At 40.1% G+C, this 22,496-nt stretch overlaps 1 protein-coding gene across 4 annotated transcripts in view; it reads right to left on the bottom strand.

Moving 5' to 3' along the window:
- The window catches only part of PLD5 (phospholipase D family member 5), a 201,635-nt gene that overhangs the window by 110,701 nt on the left and 68,438 nt on the right, over positions 1 to 22,496 (bottom strand). For 3 of the 4 annotated variants that reach the window (XM_075089397.1, XM_075089398.1, XM_075089399.1), the window contains exon 2: positions 6,997 to 7,133. In XM_075089397.1, coding sequence (XP_074945498.1) covers positions 6,997 to 7,133 — 137 coding nt within the window. Of the gene's footprint in view, positions 1 to 6,989; positions 7,134 to 22,496 lie in introns of all 4 variants that reach the window. The other variant, XM_075089401.1, reaches the window with a different exon arrangement.

The raw sequence follows: 22,496 nt of genomic DNA, 5'->3' as shown, positions 1-22,496 counted from the left end.
CTTTTCCATTGAAAAATTTATATTTCATTAAAAAATGAAAAATAAAAGGTAGGAAAGGTAGAGCTTCCTCTTGTGCGAGTTTGTTGAATTAATGATTTCTCTCCCTGGCTCAGGACATTGAAAGCCTTTGCAGGAGGTCCACCAGGTCTTTGCAGTGTCCATAGAAATTCAAATTGTAAGGGTATTCTGTATTTTGACACAAAAATAAAAATGACTCCAAATAGGGATAACCTTAAAAATTAAGTGGTTTTGTAGCTCATTCTCTCTATCACCCCAAAACAAGAGGACAACAGTCTTCATAGAATTGTTTAGATTAGAAAAGACCTTTAAGATCATCAAGTCCAACCATAAACCTAACACTGCCAAGTCCACCACTAAACCATATCCTCAAGCACAACGTCTACCTTTCTTTTAAATACCTCCAGGGATGGAGACTCCACCACCTCCCTGGGAAGCCTGTTGCAATGCCTGACAACCCTTTCAGTGAAGAAGTTTTTCCTAATATCCAACCTAAACTTCCCCTGGTGCAGCTTGAGGCCATCTCCTCTCATCCTATTGTTTGTTACTAGGGAGAAGAGACCGACCCCCGCCTCGCTACAACCTCCTTTCAGGTAGTTGTAGAGAGCAATAAGGTCTCCCCTCAGCCTCCTCTTCTCCAGGCTAAACAACCCCAGCTCCCTCAGCCAATCCTCATAAGACTTGTTCTCTAGACCCTTCACCAGCCTCATTGCCCTTCTCTGGACACGCTCCAGCACCTCAATGTCCTGCTTGTCCTGAGGGGCCCAAAACTGCACACAGTACTCAAGGTGCGGCCTCACCAGTGCCAAGCACAGGGGCACGATCACCTTCCTGCTCCTGCTGGCCACACTAGTCCTGGTACAAGCCAGGATGCCATTGGCCTTCTTGGCCACCTGAGCACATGCTGGCTCATGTTCAGCCAGCTGTTGACCAGCACCCCCAGGTCCTTTTCCTCCAGGCAGCTCTCCAGCCACTCCTCCCCAAGCCTGTAGCGTTGCATGGGGTTGTTGTGACCCAAGTGCAGAACCCAGTACTTAACTTTGTTGAACCTCATACAATTGGACTTGGCCCATTGATCCAGCCTGTGCAGATCCCTCTATAGAACCTTCCTACCCTCAAGCAGATCAACAGTCTTGCCCAACTTAGTGCCATCTGTAAACTTACTGAGGGTGCACTCGAACCCCTTGCCCATCATGTTGACAGAAGGCATTTTTATGCCACTTGGCATAAGTGTTTTGTAAATAGAAATCTTCAGTTGCTCTTTAACAGGCTCATTTTCAAAATGTGAGCATCTTGTTCTGTTTAGACATTTAATTATTATGCCTGTCATAGTTTGTTTATTAAATAGAAATCAGTCAATATAAACCTTGCTATATTCAGAACCCACGCAGCGCAGACAAAATATCCCCCACAATCAGCCAGGGGCAAAGCACTTTCAAGGTAAACTAATGCAAGCTTGTGCTGCAGTATGCTTACTTAATGGTGCTGCAAAACCCTACTTGGTGAAATAGCAGAGGTGTTGAAGGAAAGACTTATAAAGCAATAGAACAAAATAATCTGTTGTGGGCTCTCTCTCACAACCTGAGAATAAAGAAACATCTAATGAAATTGAAAGAAGTGCACACAAATCAATATAAATAATTTTTGTATACAGCTAGACTTAATCTCTAGAAGTCAGTGCTGCAGGGTACTGTTAAGATCTAAAAGCTTGGCATTTCAACAGGAAGATTCAACTTCTCAGCAGGATACCAAAATTATAGAGGATACAAACCCTTATCCACAACAATCTAAACTATTTCCAAAGCAAACACAAACACTGCCTAAGTATCACCACTTACTTCCCACAGGGCAGAATGGGTCAAAGCCTCCCTATGATCACCAGATGAACTAAATAGCTTTGCCACTCATGTCATACATAAAAGTAAGTTCCTCCAACACAAAATCAAACACATAAGAACAAGTGCCTTCATTATATATTACTCTGAGGACAAGAGAACTGATCAAAATAGAAAAACTGTGTCACTGGAACAGAATGCAAGACAGAATCTGCCTTGAACACACACTCCCCTCCTCAAGAAAATCCTCCAGTTATCATCAGAGAAAGGCAAAAAAAAAAAATTATGACAACAGTTTTAGTACACCCTAGACTTGGGAACCATCACTTTCTTTTCCACCTTGCTGTTCCTTAGCCCCTCCCAAGAAACAGGGCCAAACCCACAGCCAGGGGCGGGAGCTATGCCAACTGCTACCACCGCTTCAGTGGTTATTGGGGAAGCCAGTGAGATGAGGATAATTAAGGGCATGTGCAAGCTCTGTAGGAACCCTAGCTTGACTATGAGCAGCAACAAGCAGGACAATAGGCATACTGAACACCTGAAGTTACCAGTAATAAATCAAAATTACCTTGGTTCAAACCCTTCAGAGAACAGAGACCATATCTTAATACTCGTATTACCATTTTTAGAGTTTACCAGCCAGTTTCAACAAAGCCAAGTAAGTCTTGAGTGACATTACATCAGAGGATAGCCAAGATTTATTCACGATAGATCAGCCATTAAAAAGTACTATTTTCAAATTACAATAATCTAATTTTATAGATGCAGTGTCTAATGGACCCACAGCAAAAAAGGCAAAATTCCCAGACCACTAAGCATATCCTCTTAATCAGCCTCATCCATCAGGGCTGCCTAATGAACATTAACATGGATGTCTCAAGAGAACTATTTCTCTCCCATACCAAGCACAAAAGTACAACATCTTAACCTTTCAGTCTTTACTACTTTTTTCTTTATTCCTTAAATGTCAATCAGTTGACATTCCTTTTAATAGGAAGGGTCAAAAGCCATCTGTACTTTTTAAATCTAGTGTTCTGAAATCAAATTCTATGGAACGAAGCCAAGAGTGTACAGCACCCTCCGAAGTGAAAAGCTGCCTCTTAGCAGACCTTGTCCAGTTGTAAAAAAAATAAATTAAAGTCTACTTTTAGTCAGCCGGTCTCTCCACATATAATTCACAGCATGGAAGTTATATGGAACAGTGTAAGTAAGTACAAAGAGCATTATTTCATCTAAACCAATACAGTTTTCCAGCCAGTAGAGTTCAGAATGTAATTTCAATTCTGAAGCCAGAATATATCTGCCTGATAAATTTTACAGACTGTTCCCCATCTTCCCCCAGCTCTTTGTTTGAATAGGAATGCATCTATCAGTAGAAGATAGTAATTTTCACAGTGGTGCTTGGTAATTGATATATCTACATTTATTTTACCTTGATATTTGCCCTCAATTATTAGGACAGGGTTGTAAATTCTTTTAAATTACCTGTTTGTATTTTTGGATTACAACATGTGAAGCAGGATAAAAAAATTTAAGTTTCTGTACCTACATGCCAAAAGACAGAAAAATGAATTTCAGTCATTTCTTAGTTCAAACTCAAATATTCAAGTTCCTCTTGAATATTCTACTCAATACTATTGAATATCAAGCTCCTTTGTCTGTGTAACAAAGAAAATGAGAAATGGTTTACAGCCTACAACAGTCTGACTTCACATTGTGGCAGTCACGAATGACCTGTAAGGCAAGATGCGTTTCAGTTCTCAACCACAGGCTGAGTTTTTCAGCAAGAACCTCAAAGGTTACACATCATAATTCATAATTTCAGTTTCAAACGTATTTTCATTTCTTCAAAAAGTACTATTTCCTATGCACCCTTTTAAATGGTGGCAACAATCCCTTCAGCAAGCAGTGAAGACATGCAAAAAAGCCAGCTTTTCCACTTCCCTTACTATTTTTTGTTACAAATCCCCCAGGAGAGATACACACATCAGTAAAGACGAAGGTCTTTTTGGCAACATATGCAGTAAGTATTCCTTATGTGATAAGAGTTTAAGGAATGATTAACAAAAGAGGAACGTCACGTTGAATTACAACAGGCAGATCGGAAAGGCTGCATTTGTGTTGATGAGCAACAGTACAATCACAACAACAAAAAAAGATGTAGGTTTTACTGGAAAATACTGCTTACAACATACCTCGATGATTCCTCTCTCAGACTACAAAAGCTCTACGCTTCTAAAAATGTCTTCCTTTTACTTTCTCTTTCTCTCTTTTTTAAAAATTCTTGCTTGCTATTTTTTGGCACAGCTCCAAAATTTTCTAGCCAAAGAACCATCCTAGACCATGGCTCTATTTCAGACTTATTTTTCTTTAAAATAAAAAGACAGAAATGAAATTGATTTTCAGAAGATGAGAGCCTTTAACAAACCATCAGTGAAGTTCTTCTCAAATCAATAGCATCCTTTCCCATCAAGCTTCTTCACAAATTCAATCAATTAAAACAAAAAAAAGAATTCTAGGATCATATATGTAAACTTGTATCTGACAGGCATTTCACTGGGGTGAGGAGGACCATCTATTACAATTCTTTCTCAGCACATCCTGCAAGCGTAAGCACCTGTTCCTGAATTTTGGTGAAAGGACTCACACAGCAGAAATACAAGAATTCAATAATTCTTGTCTTACTTATTAGAAGTGCTTATCCAAAGTACTAAATATACGCCACAGGCAGCAATTGATCTTACAGCAGCCTAGTTAAGTCTGCAATATATAAAGAAGCCCAGTTTCATCATGTAGAGAAGGATTCAACGTTAGCAGGTAGCAGCTGGCAGCACTTGGATACTGTTATTAGAAATAGTTTAGGCAGTTTATAAACACAGCACTGATGTGCCTTCTGGTTCAGGCATGAGTAGCTAGATCACGCACTTGAATCACTCTGTGAAAGGCACCTTAAAATAGAGCTGGGGTCTGAGATCACTTTTATCACTGTTAAATGCAGAGCAGTTCCATTGACTCTGATGTTTAAAGCCCATGTGCTAGATTTACTCCCAGGCTCCTCTAACACAGTCCAGGAGAGACAGGAGTGACACACACTAACAAATGAAAACCTGAGAAAAGGTGAGTATTCTTTGGAAAGGCAGATTGATGTAACCCTTACAAAGAGACAAAAGCAATTATTCTTTTACACATGGAAAAAATAATAGCCTGGTTTTCCATAGCACTGTACATCACTCCCGCTCTGAATTTTTTTCCATTTGAAGAATACAAAGTGAAGAAGATTAAGTTCTTCCATAGCTAGGCCTATGCAGCTACCCAGAGCAAAATGGGAGCCATTAGTTGATACAACTAAGAAGAAAACACTGTGCCATAATTGCTGCATGTGTTGAAGTCACGTGCAGCGCACTGAAGCCAACGAGCAGAAACTTTCCCCTCATCTGACCTAGTTCTGTCAAAGATTCACACATGCAGATAGTGGGTGTAGAGGTGACACATGCAGTATCTTTAAAAATTTTGGAACCAACAAACCACAGTGAAGAATACTTAAGACCCTCGCGGGGAAAGGAAAGCGAGTTGAACTCTAGAAAATTCAGACAAGATATTAGAAGGCCGCCCAGAACTACAGTCATACAAGAAAGTGAACAGATTAGGGCCAGGACGTTTTACAAAAAGAAAGCAAAGCTGAAAAAAAGCACCAGAAGGATGGTTGGCTTCAGGGCAAAGCTACCTGATGCTGCAGGCTTGTCCTATTTGAAAGGAACTACAAATTTAAGGAATGTCCTTTCCCTGCTCCAACCCCCCCTTTTTTTTTGAGCAGCATATAAAAAATACTGTAAAAATCCAGTATAATTGCAAAAACACAGTCCAGTTTGCTGATTTGTGAATTGTTGCTGACTGCACTGTGACAGGCATGGCACAGAAGGGCACCGTCCCCAAAAAGGTTTCACACAAAATCAACAGAAAAGAGCAGAAAAAGGGACAAAAGGCTCAAAGAAACATTAGTTTTTCATTAGATTAGTCTAAAAAAAGAAATATCCATTATCTCCAACTCACTGTATACCCAGCCATTGGTAGCCGGGTAGATTCTGTACAAACAGTGGACGAGATGCCCAGGAAGGCTGCAGAGTCCACCCTTGGAGCTATGCAAAGTCTGACTGTGCATGTCCCTGAGCAACCTGCTGGAGCTGACCAGGCTCTGAGCAGGCGAATGGACTGGAGGATGCCCAGCGGCCCCTTCCCACACCAGAAATTCCCTGATCAGATTAGAAAGGATTTCTGATAAGTTATTTAAGGATGACTGTTTCCCACAAAATCGATCAGAAAGGGTGCTCTGTATAGAAGTTAAAGCCTTGAAAAAAGCAGAATACAGTTGTGAACAAAATCCACAAACATTTGTTAAGTCAGTTTTACTGGTGGACATAAGGGGACCTTGGACAATCCCATGGAGGAAAAGCACTGGTCGTCACTGATGAACAGATTCATGGAGGAACCTGACAGCGAGGAGCAGCAAAAGAAGATTCACAGTCTGGAAATTAAAGGCCCCAAAACATCTAACCATCTACTTAAATCTGAAGTTCAAAGATATACACAACCATGGCAGGTGTCTGAGGGAAATCTTAATGCAACAGAGTCAAGACTCCAATCTTTCTGACTCTATCACTAATTCTCTTCACAGTTCCTAGGCAAGCCACTGTGTCTATTAGGGGAGTGCAACAAATAGGAATACATAAAAGGTCCCCCTATATAAAAGGGACAGCAGTCTTAGTTTCCAATTCTGTCATATCTTTCTTCCATCAAGAGCTTTTTTTCTTTCTCCAGGAAGGTCACTGATCACTTTTGACCTATGTGAGCCACCTCTGTACTCATTTACTGAAATTTAACAGGCTTTGACCCAGGCTTACAAAATAATTGAAATAACGCACAGGTCTTGCTCCAAACGCACCACCAAAAACAGGTTCAAAAGGTGTTCTTTATTTTGTCAAGTCAACCTCCAAAACCACAAATCCAATCCAAGAAACCGTTTCTTCCTCTGTTACCTACTCTTCCGAATTATACCACAGCGCTACGGTAATCACTACACGCCATCATATAACACATATATGCTCTTTTCCACCCCAAAATAGAAGTTTTGTTTGTTACCTCTTACCGACAGTTATTTTGACAGTTCTTTTCTGAGAGTCCATCCTCATCTTCTCCCATAATATCCACTGCCGAAAATATCAGTGCAACCAGAATTGCAAAGCAGCATACCAGTGCAAAGATCACAATGCATCTTTGCTGGGACTGAAAGAGATTAAGATTAAAAAGAGTTTTAATGGCGTGAGCACATTCCAGTCAATGACCTGAGACTCTAAAACTTTTACATAAGATCTAAAATTCTTTGAAGATCTTATTGCCACAGCTGTCATCATGAAACACACCTCAGGATGAAAACACTCTCAAAACTGTCCTTCAGGTATCACCTTGAGATGTATTTTAAATCTCTCAGACATTGTTAAATAATTCATGTCACAAATAATATTCATAATTTAAACTGTTTTCTGTTTGTACCACAAGGAAAGCATTATGCATTAAAGTAATGATTCTTACATTAACTACGTATTTTCTGATTGCACCTCGCAGATAAATACACACTTAGGATGGCACTCAAAAGTCTTGAGAGTTTTGTTGTGTTGGCTGAAATAAAACATGTCATTGCAAGAACACTGAAGAACAAAGTCATTTTTTTATTGCTACACAAAGTAACTGACATTGTTACAATGATCGTCACAGCAACTGAGACGCTTTGGCAAGTCCTTGCCCCACAGTACTTACAATATAAGGAGAAAAAATTCACAAGTGATAGATGGGATTCAAGGAAACAATAGGTGACTGTTGATCAATATGATAGGCAATGCTCTCCACATCTCAGATTAAATATTAAAACATAGCACTACTTTATTCTACAATATGAAATCCTGCAGTACTAAATCAGATACAACTGTGTAAACCTCCTAAAGACTGTCTCCTGACACACAATTTACACAGCTGCAGGAATGTAAAGTGTATTTTGTTCTGAAACCAAATGTTCAAACAAGTATAATGTGCATTTTTCTACTGAAGAACTAACTCCTGTTGCCATAGTTATTTTCTTAATTTTCATTATTGCCCTGTAATTAAAATTTCACATTAAAAAAAAAGCTTTATAAAGGAATGGGAAAGTAAGAAAGTATATGGGAAAGCAGGAAAAGTGTAAGGGAAAGGAAACAGTGTCGTGCTTGCAGCTGAAAACCAACTTCATAGTATTTCCATTGATCCTGACATCTCATTTAAGAGGTAATAAGTTTCAGAGTAATAAGAACGTTTTCCAGTATGCATAAAGAAAAGGCCTGAGTTTTGTATTTATTTCTAATAAGCTTCCAAAACTTCCAAACTAGAAGAAGATACAAGCTCATACATTTCAGAACAAATCAGATATAAGCATTTTATTTCTGTCTGTGAAATCCTAAAACACAGCAAACAACTTCAGTCAAACAGGACCAATTTTTCTGAAATTTAGTGAGAAATGTATCCTTTTACCTAACAGTAACACCAAATATGTCACTTTGATTATATGCATATTTTAAATATAATGCATATTAGACACTTTCATACATTTAAAATATGTTTAAATCTGTGTCTTCTAATACAATACTTAAAATTCTTACATGAATGCAGCACAATAAAATCTTCTTCAAGCATTCACAAAGCCTACTTCTGAAATAAATAACATTTGGTCTTCCCCCCCCCCACTAGGTATAACCATGACAATGTAAGAAGAATGAAAAATGATTGCACTTGGGTGTCCAGAACTAAGGCTGCAGTCAGGCACACAGTAGGACTTAAGAGAAAAATGTTAAAACACTGCTTCATTGCCTCATACTACTGGCAGGAAAACTGCCAAAGATAAAGAGATATTCGGATCTGGGATGCTGCTTTCTGCCATTTCTTCATCAAGATGTCTCACGGTCTTGCTAAGATGACCACTGCCTCATGCAGATTTTTACAGTTCTGTAAGTGTATTTGCAGAAACTGATGCAGCTTCTTCCAAGTGCTGCGTGTATCACCATGGCAGCAAGATAGCAAAGCTACTTCCATACCAGTGAGCCAAATGGAGCCAGGGCTCATTGTCCAGCCCCTAAGAGCAGGGGATGTGACCTGGCATGGCTCGCAAAACTAGTGTTCTTTTTCCTCCCAAAAAAGGAAAACTGCAGCCATTTGTAGCAACAAGCATCCTAGCTACCACAGAGTATATAAATGACTTCATGCCATTGCCCCAGGGAATAACTCCCACCTTGCATTCACCATTCAAGCAGCAGAACAGCTACAGAGAGGTGCAAGGTCACTAAACCAGCAGGGACCACGGTAGCTTTCAAAGCTGGGTTAGCACACATGGAGGAAGCAAGAGATGTTTCATTAAAAGGAGTGCACAGTACCTCTATCTCACATGTTGTAAGTCACAAAAGAGCTCTAAAAAACTTTTAACCTGCTTAAAACTTCAGGGTCAAAAGCCATATAAAACCTACAGTGTATGAAAAATTATACAGTATCACAAGAAGGAGTAGAAAAATAAACCAGTAGGTCCAATAGATGCCTTAAGTTGCTTCAATACTAGGAAATTTTATGGTAGCAATTTCTAGGTGATTATGTTCAAGGAATACGGAAAGGGGAGGCCAGAATAATTCTGAATGGATCCCCTTATTCTAGCTTTAATTCCTATTCCACATAAATTTGGGGAGCACGTTCAAGGCTTCTTGACTTCTGTGTTGTATTTGTATAACGTTTAAATCCCTGTTCTTTCAGTTCTACATGTGTACAGCTTGTCAAGCTCTGCAGTTTGACTGATGGCTTCTCACTATAAGCAGCACAAAGTTAGCACCACTAGTAAGACCACTGCTATTCTACCAGCTCTAAAAGACAGAACTGCGCAAATCTAATTTACTGCTCTTATTCACACAGATCCTCTATATTATGCATTTGTCTTTGACAATTACAAGAAAAAGTGAAATAACTAATCCATTAAGTACCATCTTAACAGTATGGTTACAAATAGTCTAGGGGACCTTTTAGATCCACACACAAAAGAAGAACCACCTTATCAAACTGTGACAATAGTACTTTTTCTTTGAATTAAGGATAGCACAAAATATTCAAAAAAACAAAGCAAAAATTCCAAATTTGTGATTCTCCTAACCCTACATTTTTAGTCACAGGTCTGAAGGGTCAGGTAAAGACCATTTTAAAAAGTTTATACAGCTAGTAAGGAGGATTTGGAATGGTTTTACAGCTCATCTTGAAATTACTCCTGCTGCACGGTGATTTTTTGATTGCTTTTAAATCCACTTATTACATTAGAAATTAAAATTTGAATATTGCTTAGATTCAAATTGATGTTTATATTAGAAAACAAAGAATACAAAACAGCTAATGACACCAAACAAGTCTTCTGAGCCTTGCTTTTGACAGTGGTAATAAATCTTAATATTCATGCACTAACACCATACTGTGGGCAATTTTCTAATAGGCTTTTTTCTAATTAAAATAGATTAGAACAGACCATGTCACTGTTCTATTATAGCATCCGTGCATGCCTGTGTGTGTATGAGCAAATAATAGCAGGCTTCTTGAAAGAATTCAAAATAGAAGAGCTCACACCACCGACAGACTAGAAGGAATCTGTTAGATTTGCTCTTCAGGCTCTTGCGTCGGTGTGCTCGGGCAGGCTGTTTGCTTGATGCTATGTTGTTGTGTATCCCCTTGGCAACTGGGATCCCTCAAAGCTTATCAGACCTATCCTCCTGCTTCCTTCAGTAAATGCCTAAGAACTCTCTGTGTTTAAGCTTTCAGTCTTCAACGCTTAATTACAGAATACAGGGTTGGGAGGGACGTCTAAAGCTTATGTAGCCCATCCGTCCTTATACATGGTCAATTTATACAAATATTACTTCTAACAGATATTTGTCTAACCTGTCCCTAAAAATCTCCAGTTGAAAGAGATCCTACAGTCTTTTCAGGCAGCCCATCTCACATGTTAATACCTTACTGACACCACCTTAAGTCTCTTAGGCTGCAATATATATTTTTTTTTCTTCCCACACTTGCTGAAAACAGAGAACAGAGTATTTCATTCTTTCCTGCTGCAGTCTCTTAAATATTTGAAGACTGCTAGAGATGCTAAGAGGCCTGGGCCCAGAGCATCTACTAGCTTCATCACTGGACCTGTCAGAGGACATCCATGGCTGAGATTTCACTCTTAACAGTGTGGAGATCTGTCCACTTTAAGCCCAGAAATTCTGTTGCATGAGAGAACAATTTTTCAGAGCTTATGGAAGATTGGGAAAGAAACTCCCACAGGAAAAAGGACTATCAAAAATGGTGTTATTTTCCATTTCATGAGCAAATGCGTTTCTTTCACCTACCTCATCTAGCTTAAACAATACCTATGTTAAAACAAATCCACCAAAACACTGCTTTTACTAAAACAAAGTACGGTATTTTTCAGGCTGCTATACCCCTAGGCAGAGAGTGAAAAAAAAGAGCAAAATCCATCCAATGGGTCTGCAGTACAGTGTTATTCAGACTAGATTTTAATCTGAGAAGGACCCTATCTCTATTTATTATTAAGAAAAAGGATTTTCTATGTCAGTTAAGGTTGCATTGGAGGTGCGCTACCCAGGCAGACTTTAAAATGAAAGCAAGAAAGAAAAAGGCTTCCATCTTTACTGCACTCCTGTTGCTCAAAAGCTGTTAAGAACACCTCAGTGGCCCATAAAGCTTTCCATTTCTTCACAAACAATAGGTATCTCTGTAACACACTAAATTTGATCAGGAATTTACTTTTCCCTCAATACAGTACAAAAATGTCCTTCTCTTCCCAAACAGCAGCCATGAAATTGCAATACTGCATCTACTGAGAAAACTGAGCACATAACAACAAAAACATGTCATGGCTTTGAGATAGTGGTTTATTTTTATACCTATTTGAAGAATAAAGGAGGCAAAATTTATACAGCATAGTAATATTGCGTTCATATTTGCTTGTCAGAACCACAGAGACACTAAGAGGTAGGTTTTCACATCTTCTGTCATATCAGTAGTCTGCTCTTTCCTGCAACGTGTCTGAACAGCAGTGTGGGAAGAAAAGCACTTGTCTTCAACACTAGTAACCTGTAAACAGCTCTTAAAATTCTCCTCACGTGTGGGGTTTTATGGCATGCTACAGTACATTTGCCAAAGAAAGCAAGGACTTGGACTTCAAGAATTAACAAACATTCTTGGATTAACCTTGGGTCTTAAAATCATTGTGTGTTTATTAGAGAAAAACATTACTATAAAGACTATTTTCCATTAATCTGGAATCCATATACAGAAATAATCTTCATTGCAGCCTTAAATCTCCCAGCTAGTATGATTAATACCGATCAACAGTTAAGTTCCTATTAAGCAAAAATACAAAGGAACTGATCCAGGAGTGCTAAGATAAATTCAATATTTTCAAATTGGCTGAGCTTAGTGAGCTTCATCCTTGGATATTTAAGGTGCTGTCTGGGGCTAACAGAGGACTTTTAGCGTGTACCTCTGAAAACTCACGAGTGTGAGTGAAGCATCAGAAGGCTGGAAAAAGCAAAAATGTTACCCATATTGAAGGAAAAAGAAAGTGGGCAGGCAATAGAAGTTGGGAAATAATTAATTAGTTATTTTAACTTCAATCTCTAGAAAATACTTGAGCAATTAAGTAATGAAGCTCTGTTATATGTAAACACCTAGAAGATAAGAAATTTTGTCAAGAAAAAGTCACATCAATCAATTTTGATTTCCATGTTTCCTAGTCACGAGCCCTGTTACCCTGCTGGAGAAGCTGAAAATAACATACACTTTCATCTTTAATAAAAACTTTCTTACAAACCACAGAAACTATGTCCAGATTATTACAGAAGAGGTTGGAATATCATGCTCATTGAAAAAAATGGGAGGACATTTTAGAAGGGATTCAGAAGATTCTCTCGATATCTGTTTTTGTTCATGTCTTCATTAACAATCTAAATTATGGACTAGAAATGAAATGTGCTTATTAAGTTTTCAATCAAAACAAAAGCAGCACAAATTGAAAGCATGCTGGAAGGCTAGATTAAAATTTCAAAATGTTCTTGACAACTTAGGAGATATGTTGAGAAAAATAGGTTAAAATTCAATTAAGGAAGAGAAAAGAGCTACCAGCAGGTAGGAGCAATCACTTGCACAGACACAGGAAATGAGAAACCATTACGAAAAAGGACAATCAAAATGATTAAGAGGCTGGAGCAGATGCTTTAGTAAGACAGACCAAAAAAGGGTAGGAGTCCATAGTTTGGAGAGGAGAAGAAAGATATATGACCAAAGGGTACAAAATCATCACAAGAGCATCAGCTAGAGTGAAGGCAAAATTATTATGCACCGAGTATCACAATACCAGAAACAGGGGATGTTTATTGAAACTTGTAGGGGTTAAGTTCCAAAAAGATAAAGTAGTCTTTTATGAAGTAGATCTTGAGCGTCCGGCATTTGTTGCTACGGGAGGCTATGAAAGCAAACAGCAGCAGCAGGTTTAAAAAAAGATTAGACAAAGCCTTCAGAAGCGTGTCCAGAGCAGGTACTAGAGAAAACAGACAGGGATGTGCCCTCTAATAGAGATGATGGGGGACATGCTGTTGCCACTGTTAGACACACAGTATAGGACTAGGTATGCCACAGGTCTGAGCAGTCAAATATATTTTCTACACTCTAAAATAGTGTCCTTTTTTTACAGAAGGACACACAAGTTATATCTGAACATGAATCAGTCATGTTACACTGTGGTGTTGACTTACATCTCTACATCCTGGTACAACATTTGTACTGCATACAAGGCAAAAATAATCCTTACCCTTAATACTTCAGGTTGGCATATTTTGTTCACCTTCCAAGACTGCATGGAGACAGTTTAGAGAAAAATCAATGGTAAGTATTTAGTCCTATAGTTACACAGAAAGAAGAGAATCAAGATTTAATTCTCCAAACAACGTTCTTTCATTTCAGTGTTTTCCAAGCGAGCAAGGCATATGAAGTCACACTGTCTGCCCAGCACTCCCTGTCTGCCCAGTTTCTTTTGAATCTGTATTTGAAAGAAAGATTTATAGAAATATTTTACAAAATCCACTATTTAGGTAAACTTGCTGACAAAGACCCAAATTAGTGCCTCTACCGAGGGAAAGATGGTTCAAAGTTTTGCCTTCCAGCACACACACAGCTCAGCACCGTGCAGCATCACAGAAGACAGGGATGGGAAGAATGACTGCTGTGGTGGTACACAGAGGGGTCGAGGGCCCTGCGCACACACCCACAGTGAAGCAGCGGCACTGGTTTCATTGCTCACTGAACAAGCATTTGACAGACATGTTACTATAAATAGAAAACCAATAAACTACTTTGGAAGAAACGCAAGGCTTTAGCGGTTACTTATCTGAACCTTCTCCACACAAAGTGCTATATTACATTACAGCTATTAACATTCAGAATAGGAGCTCTATAAGAAAAAAGGGTTTCCAGCACATGACCAACTAACCCTAAATGCATTTTGTTGACCAGAAGTGGCATAAAAGAAGGCGTGAAAAGCCTGAATACGTTTAAGTGTTCATGTGCCATTTTCCTGAAATTGAGCCCTGACTTCTCAATGTGATATACTGACTCAGTCTTGACCAGAATATAAGGCAGCATTATAGTTTGGCAGTGCCAAAAAAAGGCCATTGCCTACCCTAAAAATAGCAATCTACTCAAATCCAATGCCTCCTGCAAAGAAGACAGACAAAAAAAATGAAAACAAAACCAGAAGTACCGAACAATCTGAACCTGGCCTGAACAACCATTTCAGAATACTACCAATACCTCATTAGTAAAAACCACTGTAAATAGGATTTCTATATCCTGATATCTCTTTACACATCTTTAAAGCCGGAGCCTCTTAAGTTCTAAAACTATCTGAAAGGAAGTTGTAGCGAGGTGGGGGGTTGGAGTGATAGGATGAAAGGAAACCGTTGAAAGAGCTTTAAACTAGATACGAAGGGGGAAGGGGGTAAAACCAGGCTTGCTAGGAATGAGCCTAAGGGTGGCATGCCTGTGTTGGAGAAGAGGTCAACAGATCAACTGAAATCCATTTATACCAATGCACGGAGCATGGGCAATAAACAGGAGGAGCTGGAAGCCACTGCACGCCAAGGAAACTATGATGTGGTCGCCATCATGGAAACATGGTGGGATGACTCGCACAGCTGGAGCACTGCAATGGATGGCTACAAGCTCTTTAGAAGGGACAGGCAAAGAAGGAGAGGCGGAGGGGTGGCCTTGTATGTTAGAGAGTGTTTTGACTGTCTAGAACTCAACGACAGTAATGGTAAGGTTGAGTGCTTATGGGTAAGGGTCAGGGGGAAGGCCAATAAGGGAGACATCCTGGTGGGAGTCTGTTACAGACCACCCTACCAGGATGACGAGACAGATGAAGTATTCTACAAGCACTTGGCTGAAGTCTCACAATCTCTAGCTCTTGTTCTTGTGGGAGACTTCAATTTACCAGATATCTGCTGGAAATACAACACAGCAGAGAGAAAGCAGTCTCGGAGGTTCCTGGAGTGTGTGGGAGAAAGCTTCCTGATGCAGCTGGTAAGCGAGCCAACCAGGGGAGGTGCCCCGCTGGACCTGCTCTTTACGAACAGAGGCCTCGTGGCTGATGTGGTAGCTGGACGCTGTCTTGGGCTCAGCAACCATGACATGATAGAGTTCTCGATTCTTGGAGAAGTAAGGAAGACGGTCAGCAAAACCACTACCCTGGACTTCAGAAGGGCAGATTTTGGATTGTTAAGGTGTCTGGTTAACAGAGTCCCTTGGGAGGCAGTCCTGAAGGGCAAAGGAGTCCAGGAAGGCTGGATGTTATTAAAGAAGGAAGTCTCAAAAGTGCAGAGGCAGGTCGTCCCCATGTGCCGTAAGTCGAGCAGGCAGGGGAGAGGACCGGCTTGGCTGAATAGTGACCTTTGGCTGGAACTCAAGAAAAAAAAGGGGAGCTTACTGCCTGTGGAAGAAGGAGCAGGTGACTCAGGAGGACTACAAAGCATGTTGTGAGGTTATGCAGGGAAAAGATTAGGAAGGTGAAGGCCCAGCTGGAACTTAGACTGGCTGCCACCTTTAAAGATAACAAAAAATGTTGTTATAAATACATCAGTGACAAAAGGAGGGCCAGGGAGAATCTCCCTCCTTTGTTGGATGTGGAAGGTAACCTTGCCAGGAAAGATGAGGAGAAGGCTGAGGTACTTAATGCTTTCTTTGCCTCAGTCTTTAATAGTCAGAACAGTCATCGTCGGGGTTGTCAGGCCCCTGTGCTGGGACATGGAGCTAGTATGCAGAATGAAGTCCCAGCTGTCACCGACCTGCTCCTTCACCTGGATGCTCACAAGTCCATGGGGCCGGATGGGATCCACCCGAGGATACTGAGGGAGCTGGCAGAGGAGCTCGCCAAGACACTCTCCATCATTTTTTGGCAGTCCTGGTCAACTGGGGAGGTCCCAGATGATTGGAAAGTAGCGAACGTGACACCCCTCTACAAGAATGGTCGGAAGGAGGATCCGGGGAACTACAGGCCTGTCAGCCTGACCTCAGTGCCAGGAAAGGTCATGGAGCAGATGATCTTGAATGCCATTACGTGGCACCTGCGGGACACCCAGGGGATTGGGCTCAGCCAGCATGGGTTTATGAAAGGGAGGTCCTGCCTCACTAACATGGTCTCCTTCTAAGATAAGGTGACCCGCTTAGTGGATGAGGGGAAGGCTGTGGACTTTGTCTACTTGGACTTTAGTAAGGCCTTGGACACTGTCTCCCACAGCATTCTGCTGGAGAAGCTGGCTGCTCACGGCTTGGACAAGTGCACTCTGCGCTGGGTTAAAAACTGGCTGGACGGCCGAGCCCAGAGAGTGGTGGTGAATGGAGTCAAATCCAGTTGGCGGCCGGTCACGAGTGGTGTTCCCCAGGGCTCAGTGCTGGGGCCGGTCCTGTTCAATATCTTAACTGATGATCTGGATGAGGGGGTTGAGTGCACCCTCAGTAAGTTTGCAGATGACACCAAGCTGGGTGGAAGCGTCGATCTGCTGGAGGGCAGGAAGGCCCTACAGAGGGACCTGGACAGGCTGGTTCGTTGGGCTGGAGCCAACGGTATGAGGTTCAACAAGGCCAAGTGCCGTGTCCTGCACTTGGGTCACAACAACCCCATGCAACACTACAGACTGGGGGAGGAGTGGCTGGAGAGCTGCCTGGAGGAAAAGGACCTGGGGGTGCTGGTCAACAGCTGGCTGAACATGAGCCAGCATGTGCCCAGGCGGCCAAGAAGGCCAATGGCATCCTGGCTTGTATCAGCAATAGTGTGGCCAGCAGGAGCAGGAAGGTGATCGTGCCCCTGTGCTCGGCACTGGTGAGGCCGCACCTCGAGTACTGTGTGCGGTTTTGGGCCCCTCAGTACAAGAAGGACATCAAGGTGCTGGAGCACCAAAGGGCAATGAGGCTGGTGAAGGGTCTAGAGAACAAGTCTTATGAGGATTGGCTGAGGGAGCTGGGGTTGTTTAGCCTGGAGAAGAGGAGGCTGAGGGGAGACCTTATTGCTGTCTACAACTACCTGAAAGGAGGTTGTAGCGAAGCGGGGGTCGGTCTCTTCTCCCTAGTAACAAGCAATAGGACAAGAGTAAATGGCCTCAAGCTGCGCCAGGGGAAGTTTAGACTAGGTGTTAGGAAATATTACTTCATTGAAAGGGTTGTCAGACATTGGAGCAGGCTGCCCAGGGAAAGTTGAGTCTCCATCCCCGGAGGTATTTAAAAGATGTTTGGATGTGGTGCTTAGGGAGATGGTTTAGTGGTGAACTGGCAGTGTTAGGTTTATGGTTGGACTTGACGACCTTAAAGGTCTTTTCTAATCCAAACATTTCTGTGATTCTAAGGACTCTAACCACTGCTAGTGTTACACCCATTATTCCACCAGGAATTCTGCAAGTAAAAATTGCTGTGCTGGTCAAAGTTATAACCAATTTTTTTCTGGATCAGCACTCGACCATATAATAAAAGACAAAGTACCTTTAGAAAGCCAAACCAAACAAAAAACCCATACCCAAATGCCAGAACTGATGGCAGCAATATTGAAGTAAAATTTTGGGGTGACCGAAGAAAGGTCATAAAGTACACTGAAGGGAAGGGTGGAGAGAAGAAAATAAATTTGACAGGGGAAAATAATTCTGTCTAACACGGGGGAAAAACCCCAAAAACAGAAGTCCATGGTTCACAAAGGAAAAATTGGAAAAAAAAAAAAAAGAGGAAGGAGAAGGTAAGAAAAAGTAAAAAATGGAGGAAAAAAATTATAAAAGATAAAAGCAACAAGTAGAAAGAAAAACAGAGGACTGGAAACAAACATAAAATTGAAAAGATACAAAAAGATATAAGAAAAAAGGTAAAAAAAATCAGATTAGCACTTGGGAGTCCACAAACAAGAACACTAGAGCTAAAAGGAGTGTTACTAACACATATATACATAAAGTGCTTAACTTTATATGTAAAGATCTATGTACTGATGAGAGACCGTCTATATACAACTTCAGTTCACAAATATAATTAAAAACTGAACTCAGCCCTCTTCAGAAATCAGGTGAAACACAGCAGATAGACCTTTAAATGTTTGTTTGCTCAGTGACTATTATTTCCCGTGAAGAACTGGATACTGTAAGGTAGCATTTTGAGAAAGAATGAAATTAGTAAATACATCAAGATGCAAGCTATTTAGTATATTGCAGCAGAGTCCATTTAAAATCAGTTACAATCACCAGAGGACAGCCAGCTGGGGGGATCTAGCAGACGATACAAAGACTGGCCTATAGTCTACAAAGTCCAGGTAACAGCAGGCTCTGTGGTTGTCTGATTGCCAGCAGAAAATGCTCTTTGCAATTTTACACCCTTTAGGTATCAGTCTGGAGTCTAGAGCATAGCAGTCCAGGCAGCTAGGAAGCTCCAAGTAGTAGCCCTACTTCTCTCCATGCCTCGTTTAAATTTGACGTTGATAGTCTTAACTTCTAATGAAAAAATGGACTGAAATACTGGAATCTCTACAAATCAGAATCTTCTGCAGACACTGAACAAGAAACTGCAGTAACTTGCCATACTGCATCTGCCTCTAGCCAGCAATTCTCGTTTTCATAATCAGGAGAACAAAACATAATAGTATACTACTATCTTTTTCACACTTTGTTTGCATTCGTCATAATTTTTCAACTAACACTGACCCATGAATTTTTTAAATCTTTCCTGGAATGAATCTTGTTCATTGTACAACTTTTAATCTAAAGATTAATCATGTTTATACTAAAGTGAAATGGAGCTTTTTAAATTATAAAGAAGGGGAAAAATACACTTATTAGCTGCCAATGAAACGTGCTCAAAACTTTTCCCCATAGACATTTCAGTCTCATTTTAAACATCTCTCGAAGAAAAGAAGGACACCCTACATTTGAAGTGTTTGAAGTCATGCATTTAACAGGTCTAAGACGTATTTCAGGTTTTATTTGCATTTGGTCACCTTTGAACACCAAAATGAGCTGGAGCATTTTAGTATCAATTTGGCTGTAACGACTCCAGGCTGATTCCACCCCCATGCCCTTGGGTCAGTCTAACACCCGTTGCTCTGGCAGCACAGTTCCATCCCAAAGCAGGCAGGACTGCAGTAACTATAGGACAGCTTTAGCTCTTCAGATAAGGCTCCTAAAGGAGCAAAATATAACAGCTATAAAGGTTATAAATTTTAACATCAACCCTGTCATGCTATTAAGGCATGTTCTGGCCTGAGGACAATCTTTTGAGATGGTGACATCCAGCAATTCAGAAAACTTTAACAGTCTGAATCCAGAACAGGAAGCATTTGGGGACCGAGGACAGGATGGGGTGTGCTCTGGCTCACTGTGGTACTTAGCATTACACCACCAAAGAATTTGAGGCTGCCTGACAGAGGGAAATCAGCAAAATGTTGGGCAGCTGTTCTGCGTGCACACAAACTTACTTTTATGTGCAAAGGACCTTTTAAGAGAAAATACAGTAAGCCTGACAATGTCAGTGCAAGTATGTCCATGACACTTTCGTATCCAAAAGCATCTAAATATTTTTTGTGGGTCTTACCCATTTCTGTGCCATGTTCCCTGAAATCAGAGAGTGTTTGGAATGTAGATTCTGGTAAAAGGACAGTTATTAAACATATGATTTTTGTGTGTGTGTATATGTATTCTTAAATACATATATTTACACAAACAGGCACCCCATATATATAATAATGACTGTTAACAGCCAACAAAGATCCGTTTCTAAATCACAAGGAAAAATTAATAGTATGTTAAATTCAGTTATATCTGAATACATACAGATGAATGCACTGATCTGAATCTTGCGATCTCTAACTTACAAATGGTAATGCCTCTGTTGTGTTTAAAAGTACCTCTAATTTATTTTTGAACTTCAGTAACTGTGGGAAAAAAATACTAGTGACATACTCAGTTAAGTAACCTAAAACACAGCATCAACTGCAAAAATCACATACCTTTCTTCAAAGTTTGTCTAATAATATTGTTAATAAGGCTTTAAGATAAACTAAACAAAATTTAGAAGTCATGAAGAAATTTTTTTTCCCAGTGTTTGCATATGTCATTTCTGGCACAGTACATCATCATATGTACAGTCAGCTCAAGCTTCTTGCACACAGCTTTTCATTGTTTTTTCTAAGATTCTTTCAAAAAGAGACAAGACAAAAAATAAAAGACTTAAAAATAAGAAAACGTAGCTACTGGCATGTAAATGCCATCGGGGACGCTGTTAAGACACAAATTTAAGCCCTAGTGCAGTTCTGCAGCTTAACAAACTCTGCCTGGAGCATGGTTCTTTTTAGCCAAATTAACATGACAAAATACATTACATTAAACTTTTTCCACTGAGGTTTAAGCATTTCATCCTGCAGTTGGGACAGGCTAAGAGTACATGTGCCATCAATTACAGCAACATCACATTAAGACCTGACAAAGCAATCATTCTACAATCAAAGGCAGGTGGTGCAACTGAACCCAAAGGTACTAACCTAGTTTGTTAGATGAAGTGCCAGTTTCCTTTTCATAAAGTATAAAAAGCTAATTAAGACGACTTCAAAAGAATTTTTTTTTATAGAGTTTGCTTTTACTCATTCCGAATAGACACACTTAAGGAAAAAGTTTTATTAATGCTATTATAAATTGACACAAGTTCATGAAATGAAATTCTGTCATATGGGAAGCATTTATTTTTAGCTCATTCTGAATTTCTAACTGCACTGAGTACATGTTGAAATAACAGATTTGCCACTTTGCCAAGCAAGTTAATTCCACTGTCACAGAGAACAGAACCAATGTGATATTCACAACAGGAATTACATTCTACTTTAAAGAGAGATAAAGGAAAATAAAGAGAGGCTTACGATCAATAGCTAATCAGAGAAATGAAGGTAAACTAGTTAATTATAACAATTAACTGTATCTGATCTATGCTTCCTTTCATATGACAGACTTGAGAGGTAATTTAGTTACCATGTTTTTTTTATCCTCTGAAATTCTTTATTTGAATTAAATGACAGTATTCATAACTTTTATATCTTAAGTAATTCTACTTGATGGATAATTCCTTTACTGGATGGAAAATAAATAATGTTCTGAGTAAAGATGAGACTGCTGTATTGACTTTCGCTTCTGGGAACTCAAAATTATATATATAAAACTGATCCCTACTAGCATATTTGGAAATAGGAAACAAAGATACTCAGCCCAGATCATTCCTTGCCTGCCCAATGCTCCAAAAAAAATTCTTTATGTCTTGATCCCTGAATTTCTGCAGAAAAGGAATACGAGACAATCTCTCTCCTTGGCATCTGACACTTGTCTATGATTCCAGTTGACATTTTTTACGGTGAACAGAAGAGGACCGATGAGTGGGATGCCACCAAGTGTAGCACCGTCCCCTACTCTGCATGCAAAGCTCCAATGTGAAGAAAGCCAGGCTGGAAGTACCCACTTTCACGTGCAGCCCACAAAAGCAGCTGACTCTCCTTGGAGGGGGACCCTGGGCTCAGCTTTGGTCACTTTTCTCTGACCAAGAGGGACATTCCAGTTGTTCTGGTTTTGGGAGTTTTTTGTTTTGTTTTGTTTTTAGGGGTGGGTGGGGGAATGTGTTCTTCTTTTTTTTTTTTTTTTAAATGAAAGCACTTCCTAGCAAAACAGGAATGATTTAGGTATAGAAAAAAATCCATTTCTCAAAGTTTTCAATGACTGGAATGTCTGGTGCTAGCTATTTATAATAATTGTTAACAATAGGTCTTACTGATTCAAAAACATTTGGTCAGAAAGGCTTTCCCTGAATCACAGCAAAAGAACAAAGATTTTAATATCTACCAGGAGAATGAATTTATAAGCACAAATGAATATATAACAAGCAAACAAGAAAAATAGCACCCAGAGAAAAAAGTCAAGAAACAAACAGCAACAGGCCTTTAAGACCTCCAGTATTCTCCTGCCCTCAGCCATAATCACTTTC

Source organism: Phalacrocorax aristotelis, chromosome 3 (genome assembly GCF_949628215.1).
Source record: "Phalacrocorax aristotelis chromosome 3, bGulAri2.1, whole genome shotgun sequence".
Taxonomy (NCBI): Eukaryota; Metazoa; Chordata; class Aves; order Suliformes; family Phalacrocoracidae; genus Phalacrocorax; species Phalacrocorax aristotelis.
Note: the sequence above shows the minus strand (reverse complement) of the source record. Positions and strands in the feature narration are given on the sequence as shown.